The following is a 27,061-nucleotide window of genomic DNA, read 5'->3' as shown; positions in this document are numbered from 1 at the left end:
AATTACATAACCCTTTAACACATTAATCTCGTGCCTCAAAGCCAAAGCTAAATTAAAAACCACAGGAGAGTCACTCACATCCATCTCTAAGAGATTGAACATGCTTGACTCAGCAATTTCTTTAGACTCATCAAATTTCTCCAGAGCCTGACGTAGCTCTTCATCTGGAATCTTGCCTTGTCGTTTCTTCTTGTAATCAAAGTCCAGGCGTCGACCCTCCAACTTCTTTAAATGATGCTGAAAAAGTCAAGGGTGGGAATATACTTTGAAAGGATGTACGGAAAAGGCCTATTTACAGCTCACTTCCCCATCATGCCTATTAGCTTCCAAAATAAGACAGGCTAAGTTCTAAAACATCATGTCACCAGAAAAATAAAGAAACCTGCATCACTGGGGCAAACGCTTCCAAATGCTAAAACATTTATGTTGGGAAACATCTTTAAAAATAATTAATAGCAAGAAAGAAATTGTGGGAAATACCAATACCCTTTACTTCTACCCCTGCTGGGTCAAAGCTAAAGTGGAATATATCCCTCTCCATCCCACGGCAGAAGCCAGGAATGTGTGTACACACCCTACACATCTGGAAAGCACAGGTATATGGGGCTCACAAGTCCCCATCTTCAAGGGAAGTGGTATCTCATGGGAAGGCAGAGGAAAAATGCTTTCCTTGAAATGAGTGAGATAGCATGGTATTCTTCCTTTTCATATCATAGAACATTAGTGCTGGAAAGGATTTATCTTTGAGGTAATCCGGTCTGTTAGAATCACCTAAGATGCTTATTAAACATATGGATTCTTGATCACCTGAATTAGAATATCCAGGGCTGAGGCCTAGGAATCTATGTCTCAGCACTTACCCTAGTTGACTGATGTATCTTTAGGAGAATCATGGTTAATTTAAGCCTCCCATCTAACAGATGATGGCACTTAGTCATCATCTAGACCTAACTTGGAAAGGACCTAACACCATACACTGCGCATCAATCCCTCTTTGCATCACCTCAGATGCACACATTCCTGGTGTGTGGCTGCCTAGCCTTGTCCAACACCTCCACTGACCAAGTAGGAAAGTAGTTTCTGAAAGCTACAAAGTATTTTTGTCCTATGAGCAGCAGTGTTTCACTACTAATGGGTGGGAGAAGATGCTAGACTTTCCTTGATCCTGGGTGTGCAAGGAGTAAAAGGGAAGGAAATGGAAACAGAGTTGGGAGTGGTGAAGAAATGAGAAGGAAGGAGGAAGGATATCCTCGACCTTCCCGCCCACGTTACACCCTGCCTCCAATCCATGCCCTGATCCAGACTAAATGTGTGTATCTTTGGAAGGAATATCCTTTTAGAACATCTGAACTTGCAGTCAGCTGCAGGGTAGAGTCCTGGAGGCAGGGTTACGTGTTAGATTTGGAGTGAGTCTGCCACATACTAACTGTGTGACCTTGAGCCGGTGGTAGGGCTGAAGGAGATTTAAGCTAGAATAAGATCAGGGAGACTACACAGTGTGGTACTTCATTTCACAGTCAAGGAAATCAAATTTCAGGCAAGTGCAACAAATATTTGTTAAAAGAATGAATGAGCGAACATCACACACCCAGTTCTAGGTAAAGCCGGTTGAAGTTTATTATTTGGAATAGCTAAACTCTTCCACATGTTTTAGAAAGAGGACAGTCGGGTTCTCCCTCAATCCTAGCAAACATTATGAGAATATGAAAACACGTGTTTACAGAGTAACAGAATAATTATGTATTTAAGCTAACAAATTTTCTTTATTATTCTGTGGTTTTCTGGGGGCGATTTCACACAGGGAAAGGATATCACCCTCATGGAGAAAAAAGCTTGAAAAAACTTGAAAATTGAACGTGGAGAAGTCAAATGTAATACTCAGGAGTGGCACAGTCATCATAACATTGGGGCTAAAAGTACTGCCTTTCTGGTTTCTCTCGATTTATCGTGCTGAATTGTTTTGCAATTCACATGCTCAGTGCTGACAACATGCACGGTAAGCTTTAAAAAAATGTTTCCTAAAGGAGAAGGGCACCTGCATCTGTACAATTCCAACTGCCCACTTCCCAAATAACTAGCTGCAGATACCTGAATTTCCCTCAGATCTTTGTCATGAAGATTCTGAAGGGGGTCAATGAAGTTCTGCTTCACTTCCATGTCCAAAGAGTCCTTCACCTCCGAGAGTTCCCGCATGGCCTCCCCCACCTCACCAAGCGCTGGGCCTGCAAGGGGATAACTAAGCACTTGTACTCGTTAAAGAACAAAGGTGAAGGTGAAATGCACTTGCAATAACAACACCCATCACAGACGAAAAACCGGGGATTACTGTCTGTCTTCTGAAGACAACCAAGACAACAGACAGCATATAATGCCCTCTGGAGATCAGTGTATTTTCCACCTGAGACAGTACATGAAAGTTCACTGAGTACAATAGACTCAATGCCCCCAATGGGTGGTAGAGGGACCCCTTATTATAAAGAACATAAAATTTTGCTTTTCCTTTAAAAAGCAATTTGGAAGCTCCCTACCCTCCTTTGTAAGTGCTTGCTTTCCTTTAGAGGAGACCTCTTTAAGGCCAGCGCATTGAGCAAAAGCAAATACCGGGAACAGAGCACAGGGCTCAATCAGGAAGGACAGTCATTTGCTGCGACCTCACATTGTGAAGGAGTGAAAACAGAAGGTGGTTACTATGGCGGCTGAGGGTCAAAGGAGGGAGGGGTGAAGGAATTCACCTGGGGCAGTCAAATTTGGTACCCTGGAGAGAAGAGCAGGGAGCAAAGAGAAAGCTCATGGGGTGGGGTGCTGACTCATGCTGAGTCAGCATGAGTCATGCTGACAGTTCCCTCTGTCCCAACACTAGTTACCGCCAGACACGTGCAATGGTAAATGTCCAGGCATCCGGATGCGTCACCCAGCTATTGTAATGATGGGATCTCATTAGGAAAAAAGAAAATACATAAAATTCCTAAGACAAATGATGAAACGGTCTGAAAAGAAATTTGGGGCCCATGTGGACAAGACCTAAAATTGAGAATCAAAATATAAAATGGTTTGGATGATTTCCTACAGAGTTTTCTTAGTGGAACTAAAATCCCACGGACGAATGAAAAATGAAAATGTGAGGAAGCATACATTACCGAAGTTGCAATCATCTCCAAGCTCTCTTCCAAACTTGAGCATGGCCTCTGCCAGCAGCGCTTCTGCCTGAGGGTAGCCTGGCCCTTTCTCCTGGCCACGGATTTTTGACATGGTGTTGATCATGCTGAGTTTAGCTCTGGAAGCTGAAGACAAAGAGATAAGAGACTTTCAAAGCAGGCAACGTGATGTAGGAGGGACAGGGCTGGGTGGGGAGTCAGGCCTTCACAGGTCTCTAAACCAGCTCAGCTACCGAAAATTGCCCCTCCACCAATGTCTTCATCTGCAATATGTGCAGCTTGGTCCACAGATAAACACACACCTGCTCTTTTAATCGCTAAACTCTCCCTTTCTCTCAAAATCTCAAGAGGAATTTAATAGAAAAGGCAAGCTCTTCCAGGTGAAGATCCCATCTTGCCCGTCTTCCTGTGCCTTTTCTTTTTTTATTTTCTTTTTTAAACATTTTTATTGGAGTATAATTGCTTTACAATGGTCTGTTAGTTTTTGTTGTATAACAAAGTGAATCAGCTATATATATACATACATCCCCATATCCCCTCCCTCTTGCATCTCCCTCCCGCCCTCCCTATCCCACCCCTCTAGGTGGTCACAAAGCACCGAGCTGATCTCCCTGTGCTATGCTGTTGCTTCCCACTAGCTATCTATTTGACATTTGGTAGTGTATATATGTCCATGCCACTCTCTCACTTCGTCCCAGCTTACCCTTCCCCCTCCCCGTGTCCTCAAGTCCATTCTCTACTCCTGTGCCTTTTCTGATACTCTCTTCATTGCTGTGGCCCTTCAGTCCCTCTGTGGATCTGGGTGGCCCACAGAAAGCACTTCAAAAACTACTGGATTATGTGATCTCGAAGTTTTAAGATTCTACCTTTTATTTCAATTCTAGGAGCCTATGGACTGAAGTAGAAAATTAACTGATAACTCCTGCAGTGTGGGCCTTATGCCATGTTTCACTCACACCATGTATAAAATAGAACTATTTTCAAAATCACCTCTCAACTAAGATTCTAACAGTAAACAGTCCCATGAAGAACAGAAATATTGTGTTCATTAAAAAGACTTAATTACTTTTCTCGCACATAACTGCTTCTGAAAATTAGTTTTGTGCCACAAAGACAGCATTTCAATTTCTTTTTTGCTTTTACTTTTATAAAAGAAGATGCCTAGAAGGCAAATCCAGCTTTCATGGAAGAAACAGCTTTATTAGCACACTGTTAAAGACAATGATTTACTTGATGTTAGGATACTACGGCTTCTCAGGTCCATTATCAGAGTTGGGAATGTACATTAACCTAGAATTATGCCCAGGATTCCATCTGTTTAGAAACCCCTGATAGAATCACAGCTAAAGCACACACTTCCAGCATTTAGTGGCTGCCATTTCATCTTGAACATTTCTTTTGAATAGGTTTTTATTTAAACTCTGGGCTTCAAAGGTCGAATCTGCAGACAAAGAGAATTATTATGAGAGGTCACCCTCCCAAGTTTGCCCAGGGATATTATAAAGAACAAGACAGCTATGGCCTCTGCCTTTATGAAGTTTATAGTGAACTGAGGGTAGCGTCTATTTTAAAAGCAATTAGAGTGAAGTGTATACACTAAGTGTCATGTGGGGAGATTACAGCAAGTCACGAAAGTATACAGCATCACCCTAGTCTGTAGGAGTGGGCATCGCAAAGAAGGTTTCGGGTGAGAAATATCTTTAAGCTTAGAATCACATAATGAGTAGCAATTAGTCATGCTAACAGATGTAAAGCCTGGCGGTACCTGGAAAAAATGTAAAATTCACATTTTCTTTACTTTGCTTCTCATAGAAAAGTGTATCATACACGTTAAATTTAAAAAATTGAAAATGTCACATGATGACACATTTTTGGGGGGGAATGATATAATTAGAGTATATATTCAAAGACTTTTCTACAATAAGCCATATCTGAAATCCAGGAAAGACACAGTCCCTGCCAAGGTGCTCACAGTAGAGTGAGGTGTCAGATACGGTAACAGTGGCAACAAATGTGATAAATGCAATAACAGCTAATACACACAAGGTACCAGGGAAACACAAAGAAGGAGTAACATTAGCACAAATACAACCGAAATAAGCAGACACCAGACAATAAGAGGTACCAAATGAACAGAAGGAAAGAAGATAAATGGAGATCAAAGAAACGGAGGAATGAAAACACACGGTGGTTAATCCCTTCAAGTTCTGTTTTTACACTCTAAAGATTTATTCCTTTTACGAATTTGGTTACTGATTTGTGCTTAGATCTTGGTTCTGCTAAGAGCTGTCTTCCGGTAAGCAATTACCTGAAATAACTGTAACAGTTTAATATACTGTGGCTGATTTTCAAATTTATCATTTTCACTGTTGTTCGATTATGTTGTTCAATTCTTCCATTAATTACTTAGGAACATCTTGAATATGTTCTATATTTTCACGAGAAGGGGGAAGAAAACCATATTCTATTAGCTTATTTCTTCAAATCATCTAAAATACTTATTGATTCATATATTTGAAGAGACCAGCTTTTAAATTTATTCACAGCTATTAACTATTTTTAAGACTCTTGGATTAGTAAAATTTCTGTTTTCTTGAAAAACATCATCAGATGTCTGAATTAACCATTTTTAAGTGTTAACATAATTATTTTTAAATGATTTTTAAAAGCAGTACTTGAAGGAACTTGCCTGGTGGTCCAGTGGTTAAGACTCCACGCTCCCAATGCAGGGGGCCTGGGTTCGATCCCTGGCCAGGGAACTAGATCCTGTGTGCGTGCTGCAACTAAGAGTCCGCATGCCGTAACTAAAAGACCCTACATGCCACAACTAAGACCCGGCACAGCCAAATAAATAAATAAATAAATAAATATATATATATATATATATATATATATATATATATATTTTTTTTTTTTAAAAAGCAGTACTTGAAGAAACAGAGAGGAAGCCTAGAAAAATACACATTTAAGACACTAGAATTCCTATAATATGATCTCGGGCTAGATAGCTTCACCAAGTTAGATGTGCCCTTAGGGACCCTTCTCTTCTCTTCTAAAGGGACCTAACTCCTCTCCTTCACATTATCTTTATATTTGCCATAGCTTTAGCCTTTCTTTCAAATTGTTACAATCTCTCTAAGCCCCCATCTTTACTTTCCCACCTTTGCTATTCTAGTTCAACCTGCCCCCACTGGGTTTACTGCAGAAACAGTTTCCTAATAGCAATCTCTCCTCTGGCCCATGAGAGCAGGATACTGGTATGCTGCTCTGCGTATCTCCCAGACAGGATTAGCATAAAGCTGTACACGCATTAGATGTTTAACCTGGACTGCTGAAGGAAAGAATAAACGAATAAATAGACTATCTTAGAAACTAGTAGATGGTCATGGAAGTGGTTTTCATAAGCAGACTCTGTCCATATCCTATGGCTCACGTGACTGACAGCCTTTTGAATCATAAAAGAGAATGGGAACTAGAAAACTTGTTTTTTTTATGAAGAATAAAAAGTGTAGCAATCTAATAGAGTTCTTTTGCAGAGAGAAGCTACCTGACCTATATTGAAAACAGGGCTTTAGGGCCAGTCCCGACTGTGAACTGTGAGACTTGCCAGCGCACTTCCCCTACTGGTCCCCTACAGCAGCGGTCCCCAACCTTTTTGGAACCAGGGACTGGTTTTGTGGAAGACAATTTTTCCACGGTTCGCCCACTGCTCACCTCCTGCTGATTCCTAACAGGCCGAGGACCTGTACTGGTCCGTGGCCCGGGGGTTGGGGAGCCCTGCCCTAGAGAACTGGCAGTCAGGTTTGAATCCTCTGGGCAGAAGACTGGAAGATTCTTCTCTGGGGAACACAACCGACTCAAGAGAAGAGACCTACAGATATTCACAGCTGGAAGCACCCAATGCAACGACTTCAGGCTGATTACCCTAGAATGAAGCTATAATAGTAAATAAGCACCCTCCCTTGACCCAGCTTTACTGTCCTACACCTAAGAGGAAAAGGTTAGCCACTAACATCACACTTTGAAGAAAGTTTCTAACATGAAAGAGGCAAAACCAACAAGGAAATTGTAAAAACCAAACAACTCAGGGAAAGAAAAATAACTATCATTAACATTCTTAGGTGTCTAAGATACTTTATCAATGAAATAAAAAAGAAACAGAGAACTCTTAGAAATTAAAATATAATTTAACTTTAAATATGAATTTCAATAAAACATAAAATTTAAAAAAATCAATAGAAGCACAGATGATGAGGTTGAGGCAAATCCCCCCAAAAGTAGAACAAAAAACCAGAGATTAAAAAAATCAGAAAGAAAACATAAAATCAGGATCAGTCCAGGAGGTCTAGCAGCTGAATAATAGAAGCTCCAAAAAGAAAGAACACAGAAATAGAAGGGGAAGAAATTCTTTGTAAAAGTTCAAGAAATCTCTGAACTAACAAACGTGTTCCCAGATTGAAAGGGTCGATCGAATGCCCAGGACAATGGATAAAAGGATCCTACCAAGGACTATTAACATGAAATTTCATAACACTGGAGACAAAAAGTCCTAAAACCTTTCAGAGAGGAAAAAATAGGCTACACACAAAGTATCAAGTATTAGAAGGTCACTGAACATGAGAAAACCATGAACAACATGAGAAATTTCCTCAGAAAACAATGAAGCAATGACTCCAACATTTTTGGAGGAAATAATCTATAATCCTAAATTCAAATTATCAATGAAGTATAAAAGTAACATATGACATTTTCAAATACACAAGGAAGATTTTAATTTGTCTTCCCAAGGTCAATGGAAGAGGCATTCTACCAAAACAAAGGTGTCAGTTGAGAAAAGGGACAGGTTAAGAGATCCAGAAAAAGGGATCCAGTGTAAGAAAAGAGGTAAAAACGATGATAAAGGGAGATCCCAAGATGGTCCTTGTGCATCAGGCATTGAGCACCAACTGTAGCTGACACTATACATGACCAGGTGCATGCAGCTCAGGGAGCCATGAGCTAAAGGGAACTATAGGCTCCCCATGATCCCCACTGGAATCAGGTTATAGTTGTCCACTACTGTACCTTGCTTTATAATGCACCCTTCATTGGCCTCCTCCCCTTTCCTAATCTCCTAACAGGATTTCCTGGAATCATCTTCTAAATCAACCACTTGTGCTTACACCCATGCACATGGTTTACTTCTGGGGGGACCCAAACTAAGACAGTAACCAATCTAGAATGCAGCATCAGATACATATCTGAAAGATGATTGACACCTGGCACGTTTCAATGTATTGACAGGAAATTCATATCTGTGGCAGAGGGTTAGGGAAAGAATCAGTGAAAGGTACACAAAAAGTTAAGAAACTGAAAGTTAAAACAATTATTAACTCCAGGAAAAACAAAAAGGTTGTATAAGAAAAGAAATATAACCATATTATTCTGTATGTCTCAGATCTGTACAAGTTTTACAAGGGTGTAAAATGTAAATACTGAATACTGATCCAACATAAATTATGCTATAAACATACTGGGAAAATGAGAGAGGGGAAAGATGTGTTGCTTCTGGGAAACGGAAATGGAGGAAGTAACTCCAGGAGGACTGCTGTTTTTTGTAAAAAGCTTTAAAAAATATTTTATTTTTTTATAATATGAGCATATATTACTTCCATTAGGAAGTACTAAATGTAACATATTTCCCACTTCTTTTTCCATCAGTAGACCTAATTTAGTGGCTGAACTGCATAAACTACTCACAGTATCTTCACAGTCTGGGCACTGCTCTAACCTCAAGGGTGTTTCCACCAAAAAGTTCTGCTGAAAAGTATGTTCAGTGGTATACAGAGAATTGCCTAGGAAGAGAAAAGTTCATAAGGATTAACAGGTGAAATGCCATCAAGGAAAAAACCATCAGAGGCAAGGTCTCGATGAGTCCACATCTAGGTGATTTCTGGAAGGAAAGGTATCTGGTGAACTGAAACAGCAGGAAGTAAAATTAGGATGACCAAGAAAGCTAATTTATTCCCCCAAAGGGCTTCCATTGTTTTGTCTTCTGTTAAAAAGGGGAGGGGGAGCAGTTTCTTTTTTGTCCTCAAAAATTTATACTATCTATTCAGGGAGAGAAACAGGGGCAGTCAGAGCTCAATCCGTATCAGCTCTGGACTCTAAAGCATAATCTGTACCACCCCTTGAAGAGCTTTCTAATTCTGGGCACAGCCGAAGGGAAGCCAAAGCTCTGCGGAGAGTAAAACAGAAGCTCTCCTCGCACTGCCAAATGGTGTTATTTTCCTCTGACCTAAAAGTGGTGTCCCTGTGAGTCACTGCTCAGTCTCTCCTAAGCAACTAGCATGGTAACTAACTGGGAATGTTGAAAACCCAGTATTTCTGCTAAATCTTAGTGTTAAAAAACATATATATATATATATATATATATATATATATATATATATATATATATATATATATATATATATATATTTCTTAATCCAAATGATGAAACAGGAAAACAGACCATTAGGTCTTGTCTGTCATGGAAAACAGCATAGAGCATTACAATAAACAATTGCTTTGGTTCATACAAACACAGGTCAAAATCCAGGCTCCAAATCTTGCTAGCTGTGTATCCCTGAAAAGTCATTTAATTCTGAAAGTTATTATCAGGATTCAGTGATAAACAGCAAGAAGAGCAACTAGCACAGACACACGCCATAGGCATAGGAGACAGGGGAAAGCACTCCTTTCTACCCTCCATGTTCTCTTTCTAGAAATGTGTGTGAAGTGTTCCACTGTCAACTTGGTTGTATGGGAAACTACATTTCCCAGAACCCTCCCCTGCGTGTTTCCAAGCTAGAACTGGTCCAAAGTGAGGCTGTGCACATTTGGGAGGCGAAGGTGAAGCAGCAGCCACACACTCGGAAGGCTGAGGTGAACACAGGTCCCAGTTTGTCCTCGATTTCATACTCTGTGCCCAGCTCTTCTTGAATGCTGATTCTGCTGACCAAGAGTGCCCCCAGGCCCACCACAGAGCTTCTGCTGCACACAGAGGTGGTAACCTTAAAGAGACAACAGTCTTCCGCAGCCTTCCATGTCAGCTGCCCTGTGCAGTGCTGCTCCAGCAGCTGGGCCTGCCTACCTGCCAGATTCCTGTAAGTTTGTTTACCTGGGTCAGGGCTGGTCAGTGAACTTTCTCTGGTCCTTAACTCTACTTTTTTGGCCTCTATTTACCCAGATCTTCCTACAACTGTACAAGCTCTAGTTCCTTCAATAAATCTCTTAGTCCATAGTGTCCACCATGTCTTTGCTTCCCTTATTGAACTCGGATTGACACAGTGGCTGATGGTCCAATATCTAAACTGATAAAAATTTATGATGGGAGAGGGGGAAGATGGCGGAAGAGTAAGACGCGGAGATCACCTTCCTCCCCACAGATACACCAGAAATACATCTACACGTGGAACAACTCCTACAGAACACCTAATGCTGGCAGAATACCTCAGACCTCCCAAAAGGCAAGAAACTCCCCACGTACCTGGGTAGGGCAAAAGAAAAAAGAATAAACAGACAAATAATAGGGATGGGACCTGCACCAGTGGGAGGGAGCTGTGAAGGAGGAAAGGTTTCCACACACTAGGAAGCCCCTTCGCAGGCGGAGACTGCGAGCGGCGGAGGGGAGAGCTTCGAAGCCACGGAGGAGAGCGCAGCCACAGAGGTGCAGAGGGCAAAGTGGAGAGGTTCCCGCACAGAGGATCGGTGCCGACCAGCACTCACCAGCCTGAGAGGCTTGTCTGCTCATCCGCCGGGGCGGGCGGGGCTGGGAGACGAGGCTCGGGCTTCGGTACGAGTGCAGGGAGAGGACTGGCAGCGTGAACACAGCCTGAAGGGGTTAGTGCGTCACGGCTAGCCGGGAGGGAGTCCGGGAAAAAGTGTGGACGGGTGGGAGAGTCAAGAGACTTTTTCTTCCCTTTATGTTTCCTGGTGCTCGAGGAGAGGGGATTAAAAGCGCTGCTTAAAGGAGCTCCAGAGACGGGCGTGAGCAGCGGCTAACAGCACGGACCCCAGAGACGGACATGAGACGCTAAGGCTGCTGCTGCCGCCACCAAGAAGCCTGTGTGCGAGCACAGCTCACTCTCCACACCTCCCGTCCGGGGAGCTGCGCAGCCCGTCACTGCCAGGGTCCCGGGATCCAGGGTCAACTTCCCCGGGAGAACGCATGGCACGCCTCAGGCTGGTGCAACGTCACGCCGGCCTCTGCCGCCGCAGGTTCGCCTCACACTCTGTGCCCCTCCCTCCCCCCAGCCTGAGTGATCCAGAGCCCCCGAATCAGCGGCTCCTTTAACCCCGTCCTGTCTGAAAGAAGAACAGACGCCCTCCGGCGACCTACATGCAGAGGCGGGGCCAAATCCAAAGCTGAGCCCCTGGGAGCTGTGAGAACAAAGAAGAGAAAGGGAACTCTCTCCCAGCAGCCTCAGGAGCAACGGATTAAACCTCCACAATCAACTTGATATACTCGGCATCTGTGGAATACATGAATAGACAACGAGTCATCCCAAATTGAGGAGGTGGACTTTGAGAGCAAGATTTATTATTTTTTCACCTTTTCCTCTTTTTGTGAGTGTGTATGTGTATGCTTCTGTGTGAGATATTGTCTGTATAGCTTTGCTTTCACCATTTGTCCTAGGGTTCTTATCCATCTGTTTTCTTGTTTGTTTTTCTATTAAAATTTTTTTTTCTTAATAATAATTTTTTTATTTTAATAACTTTATTTTATTTTACTGTACTTTATTTTATTTTCTTTTATCTTCTTTCTTTCTTTTCTTTGTTTCCTTCTTTCTTTCTTTATTTCTTTTCCTCCCTCCCTCCCTTCCTTCCTTTCTACTATTTCTCCCTTTTATTCTGAGCCATGTGGCTGAAAGGCTCTTGGCGCTGCAGCCAGGAGTCAGTGCTGTGCCTCTGAGGTGGGAGAGCCAACTTCAGGACACTGGTCCACAAGAGACCTCCCAGCTCCACAGAATATCAAATGGCGAAAATCTCCCAGAGATCTCCATCTCAATGCCAGCACCCAGCTTCACTCAACGACCAGCAAGCTACAGTGCTGGACATCCTAGGCCAAACAACTAGCAAGACAGGAACACAATCCCACCCATTAGCAGAAAGGCTGCCTAAAGTCATAAGTCCACAGACACCCCAAAACACACCACCAGATGTGGACCTGCCCACCAGAAAGACAAGATCCAGCCTCAGCCACCAGAACACAGGCACTAGTCCCCTCCACCAGGAAGCCTACACAACCCACTGAACCAACTTTAGCCACTGGGGACAGACACCAAAAACAACAGGAACTATGAACCTGTAGCCTGCAAAAAGGAGACCCCAAACACAGTAAGATAAGCAAAATGAGAAGACAGAGAAACACACAGCAGATGAAGGAGCAAGATAAAAACCCACCAGACCTAACAAATGAAGAGGAAACAGGCAGTCTACATGAAAAAGAATTCAGAATAATGATAGTAAAGATGATCCAAAATCTTGGAAATAGAATAGAGAAAATGCAAGAAACATTTAACAAGGACCTAGAAGAACTAAAGATGAAACAAACAACGATGAACAACACAATAAATGAAATGAAAAATACTCTAGATGGGATCAATAACAGAATAACTGAGGCAGAAGAATGGATAAGTGACCTGGAAGATAAAATAGTGGAAATAACTACTGCAGAGCAGAATAAAGAAAACAGAATGAAAAGAACTGAGGACAGTCTCAGAGACCTCTGGGACAACATTAAACGCACCAACATTCAAATTATAGGGGTTCCAGAAGAAGAAGAGAAAAAGAAAGGGACTGAGAAAATATTTGAAGAGATTATAGTGGAAAACTTCCCTAATATGGGAAAGGAAATAGTTAATCAAGTCCAGAAAGCACAGAGAGTCCCATACAGGATAAATCCAAGGACAAACAAGCCAAGAAATATATTAATCAAACTGTCAAAAATTAAATACAAATAAAACATATTAAAAGCAGCAAGGGAAAAACAACAATTAACACAGAAGGGAATCCACATAAGGTTAACAGCTGATCTTTCAGCAGAAACTCTGCAAGCCAGAGGGGAGTGGCAGGACATATTTAAAGTGATAAAGGAGAAAAACCTACAACCAAGATTACTCTACCCAGTAAGGATCTCATTCAGATTTGATGGAGAAATTAAAACCTTTACAGACAAGCAAAAGCTGAGAGAGTTCAGCACCACCAAACCAGTTTACAACAAATGCTAAAGGATCTTCTCTAGGCAAGAAACACAAGAGAAGGAAAAGACGTATAATAACAAACCCAAAACAATTAAGAATATGGAAATAGGAATATACATATCGATAATTACCTTAAATGTAAATGGATTAAATGCTCCCACCAAAAGACACAGACTGGCTGAATGGATACAAAAACAAGACCCATATATATGCTGTCTACAAGAGACCCACTTCAGACCTAGAGACACATACAGACTGAAAGTGAGGGGATGGAAAAAGATATTCCATGAAAATGGAAACCAAAAGAAAGCTGGAGTAGCAATTCTTATATCAGACAAAATGGACTTTAAAATAAAGACTATTAGAAGAGACAAAGAGGGCACTACATAATGATCAAGGGATCGATCCAAGAAGAAGATATAACAATTGTAAATATTTATGCACCTAACACAGGAGCACCTCAATACAAAAGGCAAATACTAACAGCCATAAAAGGGGAAATCGACAGTAACACTTTCATAGTAGGGGACTTCAACACCCCACTTTCACCAATGGACAGAGCATCCAAAATGAAAATCAATAAGGAAACACAAGCTTTAAATGACACATTAAACAAGATGGACTTAATTGATATATATAGGACATTCCATCCAAAAACAACAGAATAAACATTTTTCTCAAGTGCTCATGGAACATTCTCCAGGATAGATCATATCTTGGGTTACAAATCAAGCCTTGGTAAATTTAAGAAAATTGAAATTGTATCAAGTATCTTTTCTGACCACAACACTATGAGACTAGATATCAATTACAGGAAAAGATCTGTAAAAAATACAAACACATGGAAGCTAAACAATACACCACTAAATAACGAAGTGATCACTGAAGAAACCAAAGAGGAAATCAAAAAATTACTAGAAACAAATGACAATGGAGACACGACAACCCAAAACCTATAGGATGCAGTAAAAGCAGTTCTAAGAGGGAAGTTTACAGCAATACAATCCTACCTTAAGAAACAGGAAACATCTCGAATAAACAACCTAACCTCGCACCTAAAGCAATTAGAGAAAGAAGAACAAAAAAACTCCAAAGTTAGCAGAAGGAAAGAAATCATAAAGATCAGATGAGAAATAAATGAAAAAGAAATGAAGGAAACAATAGCAAAGATTAATAAAACTAAAAGCTGGTTCTTTGAGAAGATAAACAAAATTGATAAACCATTAGCCAGACTCATCAAGAAAAAAAGGGAGAAGACTCAAATCAATAGAATTAGAAATGAAAAAGGAGAAGTAACAACTGACACTGCAGAAATACAAAAGATCATGAGATTACTACAAGCAATTCTATGCCAATAAAATGGAAAACCTGGAAGAGATGGACAAATTCTTAGAAATGCACAATCTGCCTGCCAAGACTGAATCAGGAAGAAATAGAAAATATGAACAGACCAATCACAATCACTGAAATTGAAACTGTGATTAAAAATCTTCCAACAAACAAAAGCCCAGGACCAGATGGCTTCAAAGGCGAATTCTATCAAATTTAGAGAAGAGCTAACACCTATCCTTCTCAAACTCTTCCAAAATATAGCAGAGGGAGGAACACTCCCAAACTCATTCTATGAGGCCACCATCACGCTGATACCAAAACCAGACAAGGATGTCACAAAGAAAGAAAACTACAGGCCAGTATCACTGATGAACATAGATGCAAAAATCCTCAACAAAATACTAGCAAACAGAATCCAACAGCACATTAAAAGGATCATACACCATGATCAAGTGGGGTTTATTCCAGGAATGCAAGGATTCTTCAATATACACAAATCAATCAATGTGATACACCATATTAACAAATTGAAGGAGAAAAACCATATGGTCATCTCAATAGATGCAGAGAAAGCTTTTGACAAAATTCAACACCCATTTATGATAAAAACCCTGCAGAAAGTAGGCATAGAGGGAACTTTCCTCAACATAATAAAGGCCATATATGACAAACCCACAGCCAACATCGTCCTCAATGATGAAAAGCTGAAAACATTTCCACTAAGATCAGGAACAAGAAAAGGTTGCCCACCCTCACCACTCTTATTCAACATAGTTTTGGAAGTTTTAGCCACAGCAATCAGAGAAGAAAAGGAAATAAAAGGAATCCAAATAGGAAAGGTAGAAGTAAAGCTGTCACTGTTTGCAGATGACATGATCCTATACATAGAGAATCCTACAGATGCTACCAGAAAACTACTAGAGCTAATCAATGAATTTGGTAAAGTAGCAGGATACAAAATTAATGCACAGAAATCTCTAGCAATCCTATACACTAATGATGAAATATCTGAAAGTGAAATCAAGAAAACACTCCCATTTACCATTGCAACAAAAAGAATAAAATATCTAGGAATAAACCTACCTAAGGAGACAAAAGACCTGTATGCAGAAAATTATAAGACTGATGAAAGAAATTAAAGATGATACAAATAGATGGAGAGATATACCATGTTCTTGGATTGGAAGAATCAACATTGTGAAAATGATTCTACTACCCAAAGCAATCTACAGATTCAATGCAATCCCTATCAAACGACCACTGGCATTTTTCACAGAACTAGAACAAAAAATTTCACAATTTGTATGGAAACACAAAAGACCCAAACAGCCAAAGCAACCTTGAGAACGTAAAACGGAGCTGGAGGAATCAGACTCCCTGACTTCAGACTATACTACAAAGCTACAGTAATCAAGACAGTATGGTACTGGCACAGAAACAGAAATATAGATCAATGGAACAAGATAGAAAGCCCAGAGATAAACCCACACACATATGGTCACCTTATCTTTGATAAAGGAGGCAGGAATGTACAGTGGAGAAAGGACAGCCTCTTCAGTTAGTGGTGCTGGGAAAACTGGACAGGTACATGTAGAAGTATGAGATTAGATCACTCCCTAACACCATACACAAAAATAAGCTCAAAATGGATTAAAGAGACCTAAATGTAAGGCCAGACACTATCAAACTCTTAGAGGAAAACATAGGCAGAACACTCTATGACATAAATCACAGCAAGATCCTTTTTGACCCACCTCCTAGAGGAATGGAAATAAAAACAAAAATAAACAAATGGGACCTAATGAAAGTTCAAAGCTTTTGCACTGCCAAGGAAACCATAAACAAGACCAAAAGACAACCCTAGAATAGGAGAAAATATTTGCAAATGAAGCAACTGACAAAGGATTAATCTCCAAAATTTACAAGCAGCTCAATACCAAAAAAACAAACAACCCAATCCAAAATGGGCAGAAGACCTAAACAGACATTTCTCAAAGAAGATATACAGACTGCCAACAATTACATGAAACAAAGCTCAACATCATTAATCATTAGAGAAATGCAAATCAAAACTACAATGAGATATCATCTCACACCAGTCAGAATGGCCATCATCAAAAAATCTAAAAACAATAAATGCTGGAGGGGGTGTGGAGAAAAGGGGACACTCTTGCACTGCTGGTGGGAATGTGAATTGGTTCAGCCACTATGGAGAACAGTATGGAGGTTCCTTAAAAAACTACAAATAGAACTACCATATGACCCAGCAATCCCACTACTGGGCATATACCCTGAGAAAACCATAATTCAAAAAGAGTCACGTACCAAAATGTTCATTGCAACTCTATTTACAATAGCCAGGAGATGGAAACAACCTAAGTGTCCATCATTGGATGAACGGATAAAGAAGATGTGGCACATATATACAATGGAATATTACTCAGCCATAAAGGAAACGAAATTGAGCTATTTGTAATGAGGTGGATGGACCTAGAGTCTGTCATACAGAGTGAAGTATGTCAGAAAGAAAAAGACAAATACCGTATGCTAACACATATATATGGAATTTAAGAAAAAAAAAATGTCATGAACAACCTAGGTGTAAGACAGGAATAAAGACACAGACCTACTAGAGAACGGACTTGAGGATATGGGGAGGGGGAAGGGTAAGCTTTGACAAAGTGAGAGTGGCATGGACATATATACATTACCAAACGTAAAATAGATAGCTAGTGGGAAGCAGCCGCATAGCACAGGGAGATCAGCTCAGTGCTTTCTGACCACCTAGAGGGGTGGGATAGGGAGGGTGGGAGGGAGGGAGACGCAAGAGGGAAGAGATATGGGAACATATGTATATGTATAACTGATTCACTTTGTTATAAAGCACAAACTAACACACCATTGTAAAGCAATTATACTCCAGTAAAGATGTAAAAAAAAAATTATGATTTATCCTTGATAGAGCCCTGAAAATAAGTCAATAAAAATGATTGTAAATATTTCAATTGTGCAACTCTGTTTTCAGGATGGACATAAATTTCTGCTGCTCTGTAGGTAGGAGTTAGCTGCTAACTGTGGAAGGAAAACCAGAAAGGACAGCCAGTTTAACAAGGTGGGATTAAGACACAGACTTTGGAGTCAGACTGTCTGAGACCAAATCCTGGCAATACTTCCTGCTGGATGATTCTGGGCCTCAGTTTCCTCATTTGTAAAATGGTACCTCCCCCTCATTGTAAGGTTAGGATGATGCAAGGATTAGATGATAGAATGTATGTCACAATGTTGGTACATGGTAAACATTCAATAAGTGTTGGCTATTTCTATGAGTATCAGACATGCCAGCAAGTTCCCTGTGTGATTTTGTATGAGTTACTTGACCTCTCTGAGTCTCAGGTTCTTCACTGATAAAAAGTTGGAAAAAAAGGAAACAGTTGGATAATTCCAACTGTTCCCCTACTTAAGGTGGTTCTTCTTAGATAGAAGACTTCTCCAGGAAAGCATGCCTTGGCCTTCAGCCGTAGAAAACTTCAGCAGTTTCCTGAAGTTGCTAGAACTGTCCCTCTTCTTGGAATGACCCCATTCTCTGTCTACCTGCCCAACACAACACGAGGGACATCTTTTCTACAGTTCTTCCCAATTACCCTTTACCGCCTCCAAGTATACGTGACCCTTCCCTCATTTTATGTCTCCGCCATGCCCTGTACATACACTGATCATATCTCACATGATACTTTCTCTCTTTTCTGCATGCCTGTTTCCTGATACAAGTTAGGAAACTAACTTGTATCAAAGGGCCAAGCATACAGCAGGTGCTTACTTATTAACTGTGGGCTGAATGATTTCATTTAAAAGTTTTGGTTTTTTATACAATTTTCTGTATATATCATTTTTCTAATCCTTAGACAAGACTTCCCTGTTCAAAAGCACAACAATCTCTTATTGTGCTCTAAAACGGAGCAAGAGGCTGCTGATAAGATCTAATTACACACTAACTCTGCGATCTGATAGGATGATTTGGGAGAGCAGGTCATGCTGATGGCAATCTGGCTGGTGTTTCCCTTACATACACGAGATTTTAAGATTTCCGAGGATGCTGGGCCTTTTCATTTCTCCTGACTCCACTTCTTTAAAGTGCAGAAGGGTGAGACCCCATTTTCCATTCACTCATTATTAATGCTGGCTCTTTGGAAGCACGACATCTCTCAGTTATGCCATGAAAAAGTGCTTTATGGGAAAATGATAAGAAGCTGATCACACAATCTCCTGGAATCAGGATAGAGGCTCTCATTTCTCCCAACAAAAGAGGGCTCCTATGCTAAATTATAAGCCCTAAGGGGATAAAAAAAGATCAATAAAAATCAATACATAGGTGACACTGGAAACAATTATGTATCCCCCAATACAGAAAAATTATGAATTTGCACTCTCTGAATGAAGTGGTATTTACCAAAAAATCAGCTTTCTAAAGATTTTTTTAGAAATGAATTAAATGATTAAATGAATAAAATGAATGATTAAATGATTAAATGAATAATTAAATGAATAAAACATTCATTGCCTGAGGGGGACTATGCCAGAGAGACGCTGAGAGAAGCAAGGCCCAGTCTCTGTCCTCAATGAGCTTATTGTCTAGTTGGAGAGTCAGAGAGCGCCTCTACTCACTGTGATCTGAGGCAGCCTCAGGCCATACTGTGAATAAGGTTATAATGTATTCACACCACAGAATTGAGCAATGAATTCTGCTAGGAGAGTAAGGCCATGAAGGGTCATGAAACAGGTGACACTTGAGCTGGGTTTCTGGAAGAGTGAGCTGTAAAGGCAGAGGAGTAGGAAGGGCCATTCCAGGCATCTGGCGACTATGAGCAAAGGCACATAACAATGCCTGGTGCATTTGGAAACTTCAAAGTGTCTGTGGCTTAGGTGCAAGGCCAAACGGAACAATGTGAAGAGGCCACAGAGTTGGTACCAGGCTGTGAAGGGCCCTGAATTGCACGCTGAGGAGCTTAGAGTCTCCCATCAAAGGTTTCTGACAGAGAGTTATTTAACATCTAGACCTTCAAAAGGGCTTTAATTCAAATTATATCAGGTTTAGATTTTGGAAAAAAGATTCCTATCATCAACTTAGGGAAACTGAGAAGTGGATCTTCCTAAAATGGAAAGCCACTGGAGACAGAGAAACCAGTTATGAAAACACTGTAATAGATGAGTCCTGAGGAAATAGGAGAAGAGAGAAATTGTGGTGGGTAGCATTCATCAGGTGACTGATTAAACGTGAGGAGAAAGGAGAGGGGCATCTAGGATGGTGTCAGGGCAGTGGCTGGCTGCCCATTCATCACCTGGGGAGGTTTTAAAACTAATGATTCCTTCAAAGGTGGTACTGGGTCAACGAGATTCTATAAGAAAAAACATCGGCTCAACTCTACCTCACACTATACCTAAAATTGATTCTAAGTGGACTGCAGATCTAACTATGGAAGGAAACACAGTACACCTTTTAAAAAATAATATCGGAGAACACACTCATGACCTGTAGAATACGCAAATATTTCTTAAAATAGGGCACACAAACACTTATTCATTAAAAAAGCATTTCTAAATTGGACTGTGTTAAAATTAAGAACTTCTATCTTTCAAAAGAAATCATTAGAAAGAATTAAAAGGCAACCAAAAAAATGAGGCTTCCCTGGTGGCACAGTGGTTAAGAATCCGCCTGCCAATGCAGGGGACACGGGTTCGAGCCCTGGCCCGGGAGATCCCACATGCCACGGAGCAACTAAGTCCGTGCACCACAACTACTGAGCCTGCACTCTACAGCCTACAAGCCACAGCTACTGAGCCTGCATGCCACAACTACTGAAGCCCATGCACCTAGAGGCCGTGCTCTGCAACAAAAGAAACCACAACAATGAGAAGGCCATGCACCTCAGTGAAGGGCAGCCCCGTCGCAACTAGAGAAAGCCCGCACACAGCAACGAAGACCCAACACAGCCAAAAATAAAACAAACAAATAATAAAATAAAAGGCAACCAAAAAAATGTTAAGATACTCACAATACACATATCCAAAATAGGACTTGTATCCAAAATATTAAAAAGAAAAAACTCCTATAAACCATTAAGAAAAAGATGACCCAATTTTTTAAATGTGCAAGAGGGTTGAACAGACAGTTCACCAAATAAGATATTCAAATATCTAATCTGAAAGGGGCTCAATTTCATTATTTTGCCAATGCAAATGAAACCACATTGAAACACACCCACAGAAATGGTTAAAGTGGAAAAAAAAGAAAAGAAAAAAAATTCAGAAAATATCAAGTGTTCAGAGGGTGTAGAACAACCTGAACTCTCAAATTCTGCTGGTGGGGACCATCGGGGAAGATGATGGAAGAGTAAAACGCGGAGATCACCTTCCTCCCCACAGATACAGCAGAAATACATCTACACGTCCAATTCTGCTGGTGGGAGCAAGAACTGGTAGAACATTTTGGAAAACAACTTAGCAGTATCTATCTACAAAAGCTGAAAAGACTTACACCCTGTGCCCCAGCAATTCCACTTGTAGGCGTATATCCATCAGAAATGTGCATAAGACTCATATACAAAAATGGGCTGTTCAAAATAGCCAGAAAATAGAAACACCCAAATGTGTATCAGTGAGAAAACAGACAAATAAATTGTGCTCTATTCTCACAATGGAACGCTAGACAACGAGAATGAAAGGACTATACGTACACACAGCAAAAGAAATATAAAGTTGAGCAAAAGGAGGCAGATCTAAAGAGTACATGCTCTATGATTTCATTTAAGCAAAAGTCTAAATTAGACAGAACTATATGGCCTTAGAAATCAGGACAGCTTGCATCTGGAAGGGCAGCAATGGGCAATTTCTTAAACTAGGTACCTTTACATGACAGTATCAGTTTGTAATAATTCATTGAGCCATACATTTATGATTTGAGCACTATACTTTTTGTATATTATAGATCAATAAAAAGCTCAGAAAAAAAAAACAAAACCTGATGCCTGTGTGCCACTTCCAGATTTCCGAGTAACCTGTCTGCCTTGTGGTCTGGCCAGCTACAGTCTTTAAAGTCCCTTAGGTGATTCTAACATACACCAAGTTTGAGAACATTGCATTCCAATCTCTAGACTGAATACCTGGGTAGGTGATGATAAAAATCTGAGATGAAGAACACAGGAGGAAGAGACTTTGGGGAGGAAATATAGAGGTGTTTCAAATTCAGCAAATACAAAGTCTAACAGAATATCCACAAGGTTGGACTAAACATGTAACTAAATACATGGGTCTTGAGCCCAAAAGAGAGTAGATTATCTGATAACACCTGGAATCTTTTTTTTTTCTTTCCCAGTTTTACTGAGATATAATTGGCCTATAACACTGAATAAGTTTAAGGTGGACAACATAATGATTTGATATATGCATATATCATGAAATGATCACTATGGGAAGTTTAGTTAACATGCATCCTCACACAGTTACAATTTTTTTTTCTTCTGAGAAGAACTTTAAAGATCTTCTTTCTTACCAACTTTCAATATGGTATTGAAATATAGAAGTTAAACAATATGGTACTGTTAACTATAGTCGTCAAGCTATACATTACATCCTCAGAACTTACTTATCTTATAGCTGGAAGTTTGTACCTTTTGACCACTTTCACCCATTTCATGCACTCCCCCTACCCCCCAGCTCTGACAACCACCCATGTGGGCTCTGTTGCTATGAGTTTGGTTTTTTTACATTCCATGTAAGTGAGATCATACAATTTTTTGGTGTGTATACATACATTTATAAAATGGAATATTATTCAGCCATAATAAAGAAGGAAACACCTGGAATCTTGAAGTCTAGGCCATTAGATAAAAGGAAGAAGGGGAAGAAAATCCCCCCCAAATCAAGATAAAACAAAATTCCACAAGTTTTCTTTTTCTTCTGGTTTTATATTTGGTAGGTGGGAATTAGCTGTAATTAGTGTTACCATCAGCCAGGAGCTTTACATAAACTTTTTTTTTTTTTTTTTGTGGTATGGGGGCCTCTCACTGTTGTGGCCTCTCCCGTTGCGGAGCACAGGTTCCGGATGCGCAGCCTCAGCTGCCATGGCTCACGGGCCCAGCCGCTCCGCGGCATGTGGGATCTTCCCGGACCGGGGCATGAACCTGTGTCCCCTGCAACGGCAGGCGGACTCTCAACCACTGCGCCACCAGGGAAGCCCATACATAAACAGTTTTTTTAAAAAAAATTTTATTGAAGTATAGTTGATTTACAATGTTGTACTTGTAAATTTCTGTACAGTAAAGTGATTCCATTATATATATATATATATATATATATATATATTCAGTTTTATATATATATATATTCTTTTTCATATTCTTTTCCATTATGGTTTATCACAGAATATTGAATATATCAATAGTTCCCTGTGGTATACAGTAGGACCTTGTTGTTTATCCATTCTATATATAATAGTATGCCTCTGTTAATCCTAAACTCCCATTCCTTCCCTCCTCCACCACTCCCCCTTGGTAACCACAGTCTATTCTGTATATCTGTGAGTCTGTTTTCATTTTGTAGATATGCTGATTTGTATCACATTTTAGATTCCACATTTAAGTGATATCATATGGTATTTGTCTTTCTCTTTCTGACTTCACTTAGTATGATAATCTCTAGGTCCATCCATGTTGCTACAAATAGCATTATTTCATTCTTTTTGATGGCTGAGTAGTATTCCGCTGTATATAAACATATACCACACCTTCTTTATCCATTCATCTGTTGATAGACATTTAGGTTGTTTCCATGTCTTGGCTATTGTAAATAGTGCTGTTATGAACACAGGGGGTGCATGTATCTTTCTGAATTATAGTTTCATCTGGATATATGCCTAGGAGTGGGATTGCTGGATCATATGGCAACCCTATTTTTAGTTTTTTGAGGAACCTCCATACTGTCTGCCATAGTGGCTGCACCAATTTACATTTCCACCAACAGTGTAAGAGGATTCCCTTTTCTCCACACCCTCTCCAGCATTTGTTATTTGTACACTTTTTAATGATGGCCATTCTGACTGGTGTGAGGTGATACCTCATTGTAGTTCTGATTTGTATTTCTCTAATAAGTAGAGATGTTGAGCATCTTTTCATGTGATCCCTATCAAATTAACTATGACAGTTCCTACAGAACTAGAACAAATAATCCTAAAATTTATATGGAACCATAAAAGACCCAGAATTGCCAAAGGAATCCTGAGGAAAAAGAACAAAGCAGGAAGCATAACCCTCCCAGACTTCAGACAATACTACAAAGCTACAGTAATCAAAACAGTGTGGTGCTGGCACAAAAACAGACATTAATGGAACAGAACAGAGAGCCCAGAAAAAAAAAACACACATATCTATGATTAATTAATCTTCAACATAGGCGGCAAGAACATGAAATGGGAAAAAGTCTCTTCAGCAAGTGATGCTGGGAAAGTTGAACAGCCGCATGTAAATCAATGAAGTTAAAACACACCCTCACACCATACACAAAAATAAACTCAAAATGGCTTAAAGAATTAAACAAAGATATGACACCATAAAACTCCTGGAAGAAATCATAGGCAAAACATTCTCTGACATAAATCATACAAATGTTTTCTTAGGTCAGTCTCCCAAGGCAATAGAAATAAAAAGAAAAATAAACAAATGGGACCTAATCAAACTCACAAGCTTTTGCACAGCAAAGGAAACCCATAAACAAAATGAAAAGATAACCTATGGGAGAAAATAGCTGCAAACGAAGCTACTGACAAGGGCTTAATTTCCAAAATATACAAACAGTTCATACAACTCATCAACAAAAATACAAACAACCCAATCAGAAAATGGGCAGAAGACCTAAACAGACATTTCTCCAAAGATGACACACAGAAGGAGAGTTTATTAATGGCTTTTTAGCCGCACATTTTAGTTTTCTAGAAGGGTTTGTGTGTGACAGGCTTGTAAAAACCTTGAGGAAGATACGAGCTCAGATTTGGCATAATGAGGAATTAATTATGAGGGAAGCAGATTAGATGGGATATTCTGAGGGAAGAAGAGGCTAATTAAGGTCTGGTGGATAATTATTAAGAAGTTGGAAAGCATGCGACCTAAAGATTATAAAGATTTAAAAATCTTCATGTTTTGAAACCTTATATATTTAGAAATCACTAATTTGAGTTAGAAGCTTAAAGGGATGACAGAAAATAGCAAATGTGCATTAAGTTCCTAATGTTAGCTGGAGGTAGACCCTCCAGGGAGCCCCGGACCCCTCTTCTCTTTGGGGCCTGTCATCTGCAGCCCACAGTAGTTTTGTGATGCACATAAACATTTAAACTTAATCTTCACCAACACCACCACCAGCCTGTGGGTCTCACTGTGTCATTCCCACTGTGGAGAGAGGGCTGCATCCACAAGGTGAAGATGCAGAGGCTCAGGGAGACTGGAAAATCTGCCCAAGTTCTCAAAAGTTACTATGAGGGAAAAACTGAATTTAGACTCCCTTGGGGAGCCGGACATAACCCCTGACTGCTGTCGAGAGAACCCCCACTGAAGAAAATGCATGACATTGCCCTGCTGGCATGTTGTGCTTCCTACCTTAATATTCTCCTAAGTGAATGCTATGTCAGGGGACGCCTTATGGAGCCGTGTGGGACAAATTGGCTGGCTGGGCCAATGAAGACCCCCTGAAAATGAGTGTTGCAGGGACTTTGGAGCAATTTTAAATAAGTATTTTATTACTGCCTGTATTCTTTTCCTAGGGCTGCTGTAACAAAGTTATCATAAACTGGGTGACTTTCAACAATAGAAATGAATTCTCTCACATTTATGATAAACTGCTGTATAATGCTCTCAAGAGTAGCTTCCTTCTCTCTTCAACTGGGAAATTTCGAATAAAAAAACATAGTGGCAGGGCATCTGTCTGTCACAACAGGGAAGAATAAAAGCCACCCCGACCCTGGCCAGTGTTGATGAAGGCAGTTGACACACTCAGGCAGAAGACGTGGCCACAGCATTCCAAGTCACATCTTCATGTTCTGACTGAGAGGGGAAACCTAATGGACTTAGCATCCATCAGGGAAGGCCAAAGACAGGGAATAAATTTTTCAGAAACCTTTCACTTCTTTTAGGGACTTAATTCCTTTCTCGTCTCTACCTACCTTACAGAAAACAAACCTAGCTGCCTCCAAGAGCAGACAGCTTTAGCAGACAAATGCTTAATGATTTGTACTAGTCTTCATAAATGGTCTTCATCTGGTCTGAAATTTTAGAAAGAGCCCTGAAATACCTTTGAATAACTGAAGATCACGATGACATTTCATCTTATAGCTATCATTTCAGAAATATCTACTACGTGTAATTCACATACATCATCTCTTTAATCCTCCCCAAAATACAAGAGACAGTTTCAGCTTCTCCATTTTACAGATAAGGAAAATGAAGCAGAAGGAAATGACGTACTTGCTCAAGGACACACAGCAACAAGAAGCTGAGCAAAAACTGAATCCTAGCTGTGTCTCAAAAACCCGATTTCCTCCCAGGATGCCACTCTGACTCTGGCTGCTTTATTACTTCTTCATTAAAACGGGTCAAATTAAGACATGTCAGCAGCAAGATGTAGAGCTCTAGCTATACTTACACTTGTTAGGTGTTTGAAAATGCAGAGGTGAAGAAGTGTGATACATGCTGTGACTCAGGAAGCAGGATGAGTGCTACACCAGAGTCAGGAGACTGGAGGTCTCTCCATCTGCGCGACCTTGGGCGAGCCACCTAACCCTCTGCTTCCTCGCCTCAAACCTAAGAAGACCAGCTTACCTGACGTCTGTAATGCTTTTCAAATCTAACAACCTCTCATACATGCACTACAATCCACTAGGATAAGTGAACTAAGTCACCTACAAATGAGTACATGGTATCTATCCCAGTGTACACAGAACCTTAATGTAAATTTTCAGAACCAAAGAAACTCGTCCTTTGCAAAACCCTCTTGGAGATCAAAACCAATAGGTCTTACTTTAAACCTCCAATGTAAAGATTTTACCTTTATTCTTTTTTAATTCCTCCTTTATTCAGTTTTTTTCCTACAAGAATGAATACTACAGCCAGACTATTTCCTAATGATCTGGTTTCTGTATCTTTACAAAAACAAGAATTTTTTGAAAAGAGCAAATAGATATTTCAAGGAAAACAAGAAGGTAATTTACTCTCTCTTCTTGTAGAAAGTTATTAAATTTCAATAGGGAAGTTAATTACTAAACACAACAAATATTGTGAACAAGCATCGTTAAAATTGAGAGGACAAAAG

General features: G+C 40.2%; 1 protein-coding gene across 1 annotated transcript in view; it reads right to left on the bottom strand.

The window, feature by feature from the left end:
- SH3GL2 (SH3 domain containing GRB2 like 2, endophilin A1) overlaps positions 1-27,061 on the bottom strand; it is a 198,765-nt gene that overhangs the window by 7,219 nt on the left and 164,485 nt on the right. The window contains exons 4-6 of the mRNA XM_060013469.1: positions 3,138-3,281; positions 2,089-2,222; positions 79-237 (exon numbers count right to left, since the gene is read on the bottom strand). Coding sequence (XP_059869452.1) covers positions 79-237; positions 2,089-2,222; positions 3,138-3,281 — 437 coding nt within the window. The remainder of the gene's footprint in view (positions 1-78; positions 238-2,088; positions 2,223-3,137; positions 3,282-27,061) is intronic.

Source organism: Delphinus delphis, chromosome 6, assembly GCF_949987515.2.
Source record: "Delphinus delphis chromosome 6, mDelDel1.2, whole genome shotgun sequence".
NCBI classification, from domain to species: Eukaryota; Metazoa; Chordata; class Mammalia; order Artiodactyla; family Delphinidae; genus Delphinus; species Delphinus delphis.
This window is presented reverse-complemented; position numbering and strand designations above follow the sequence as displayed.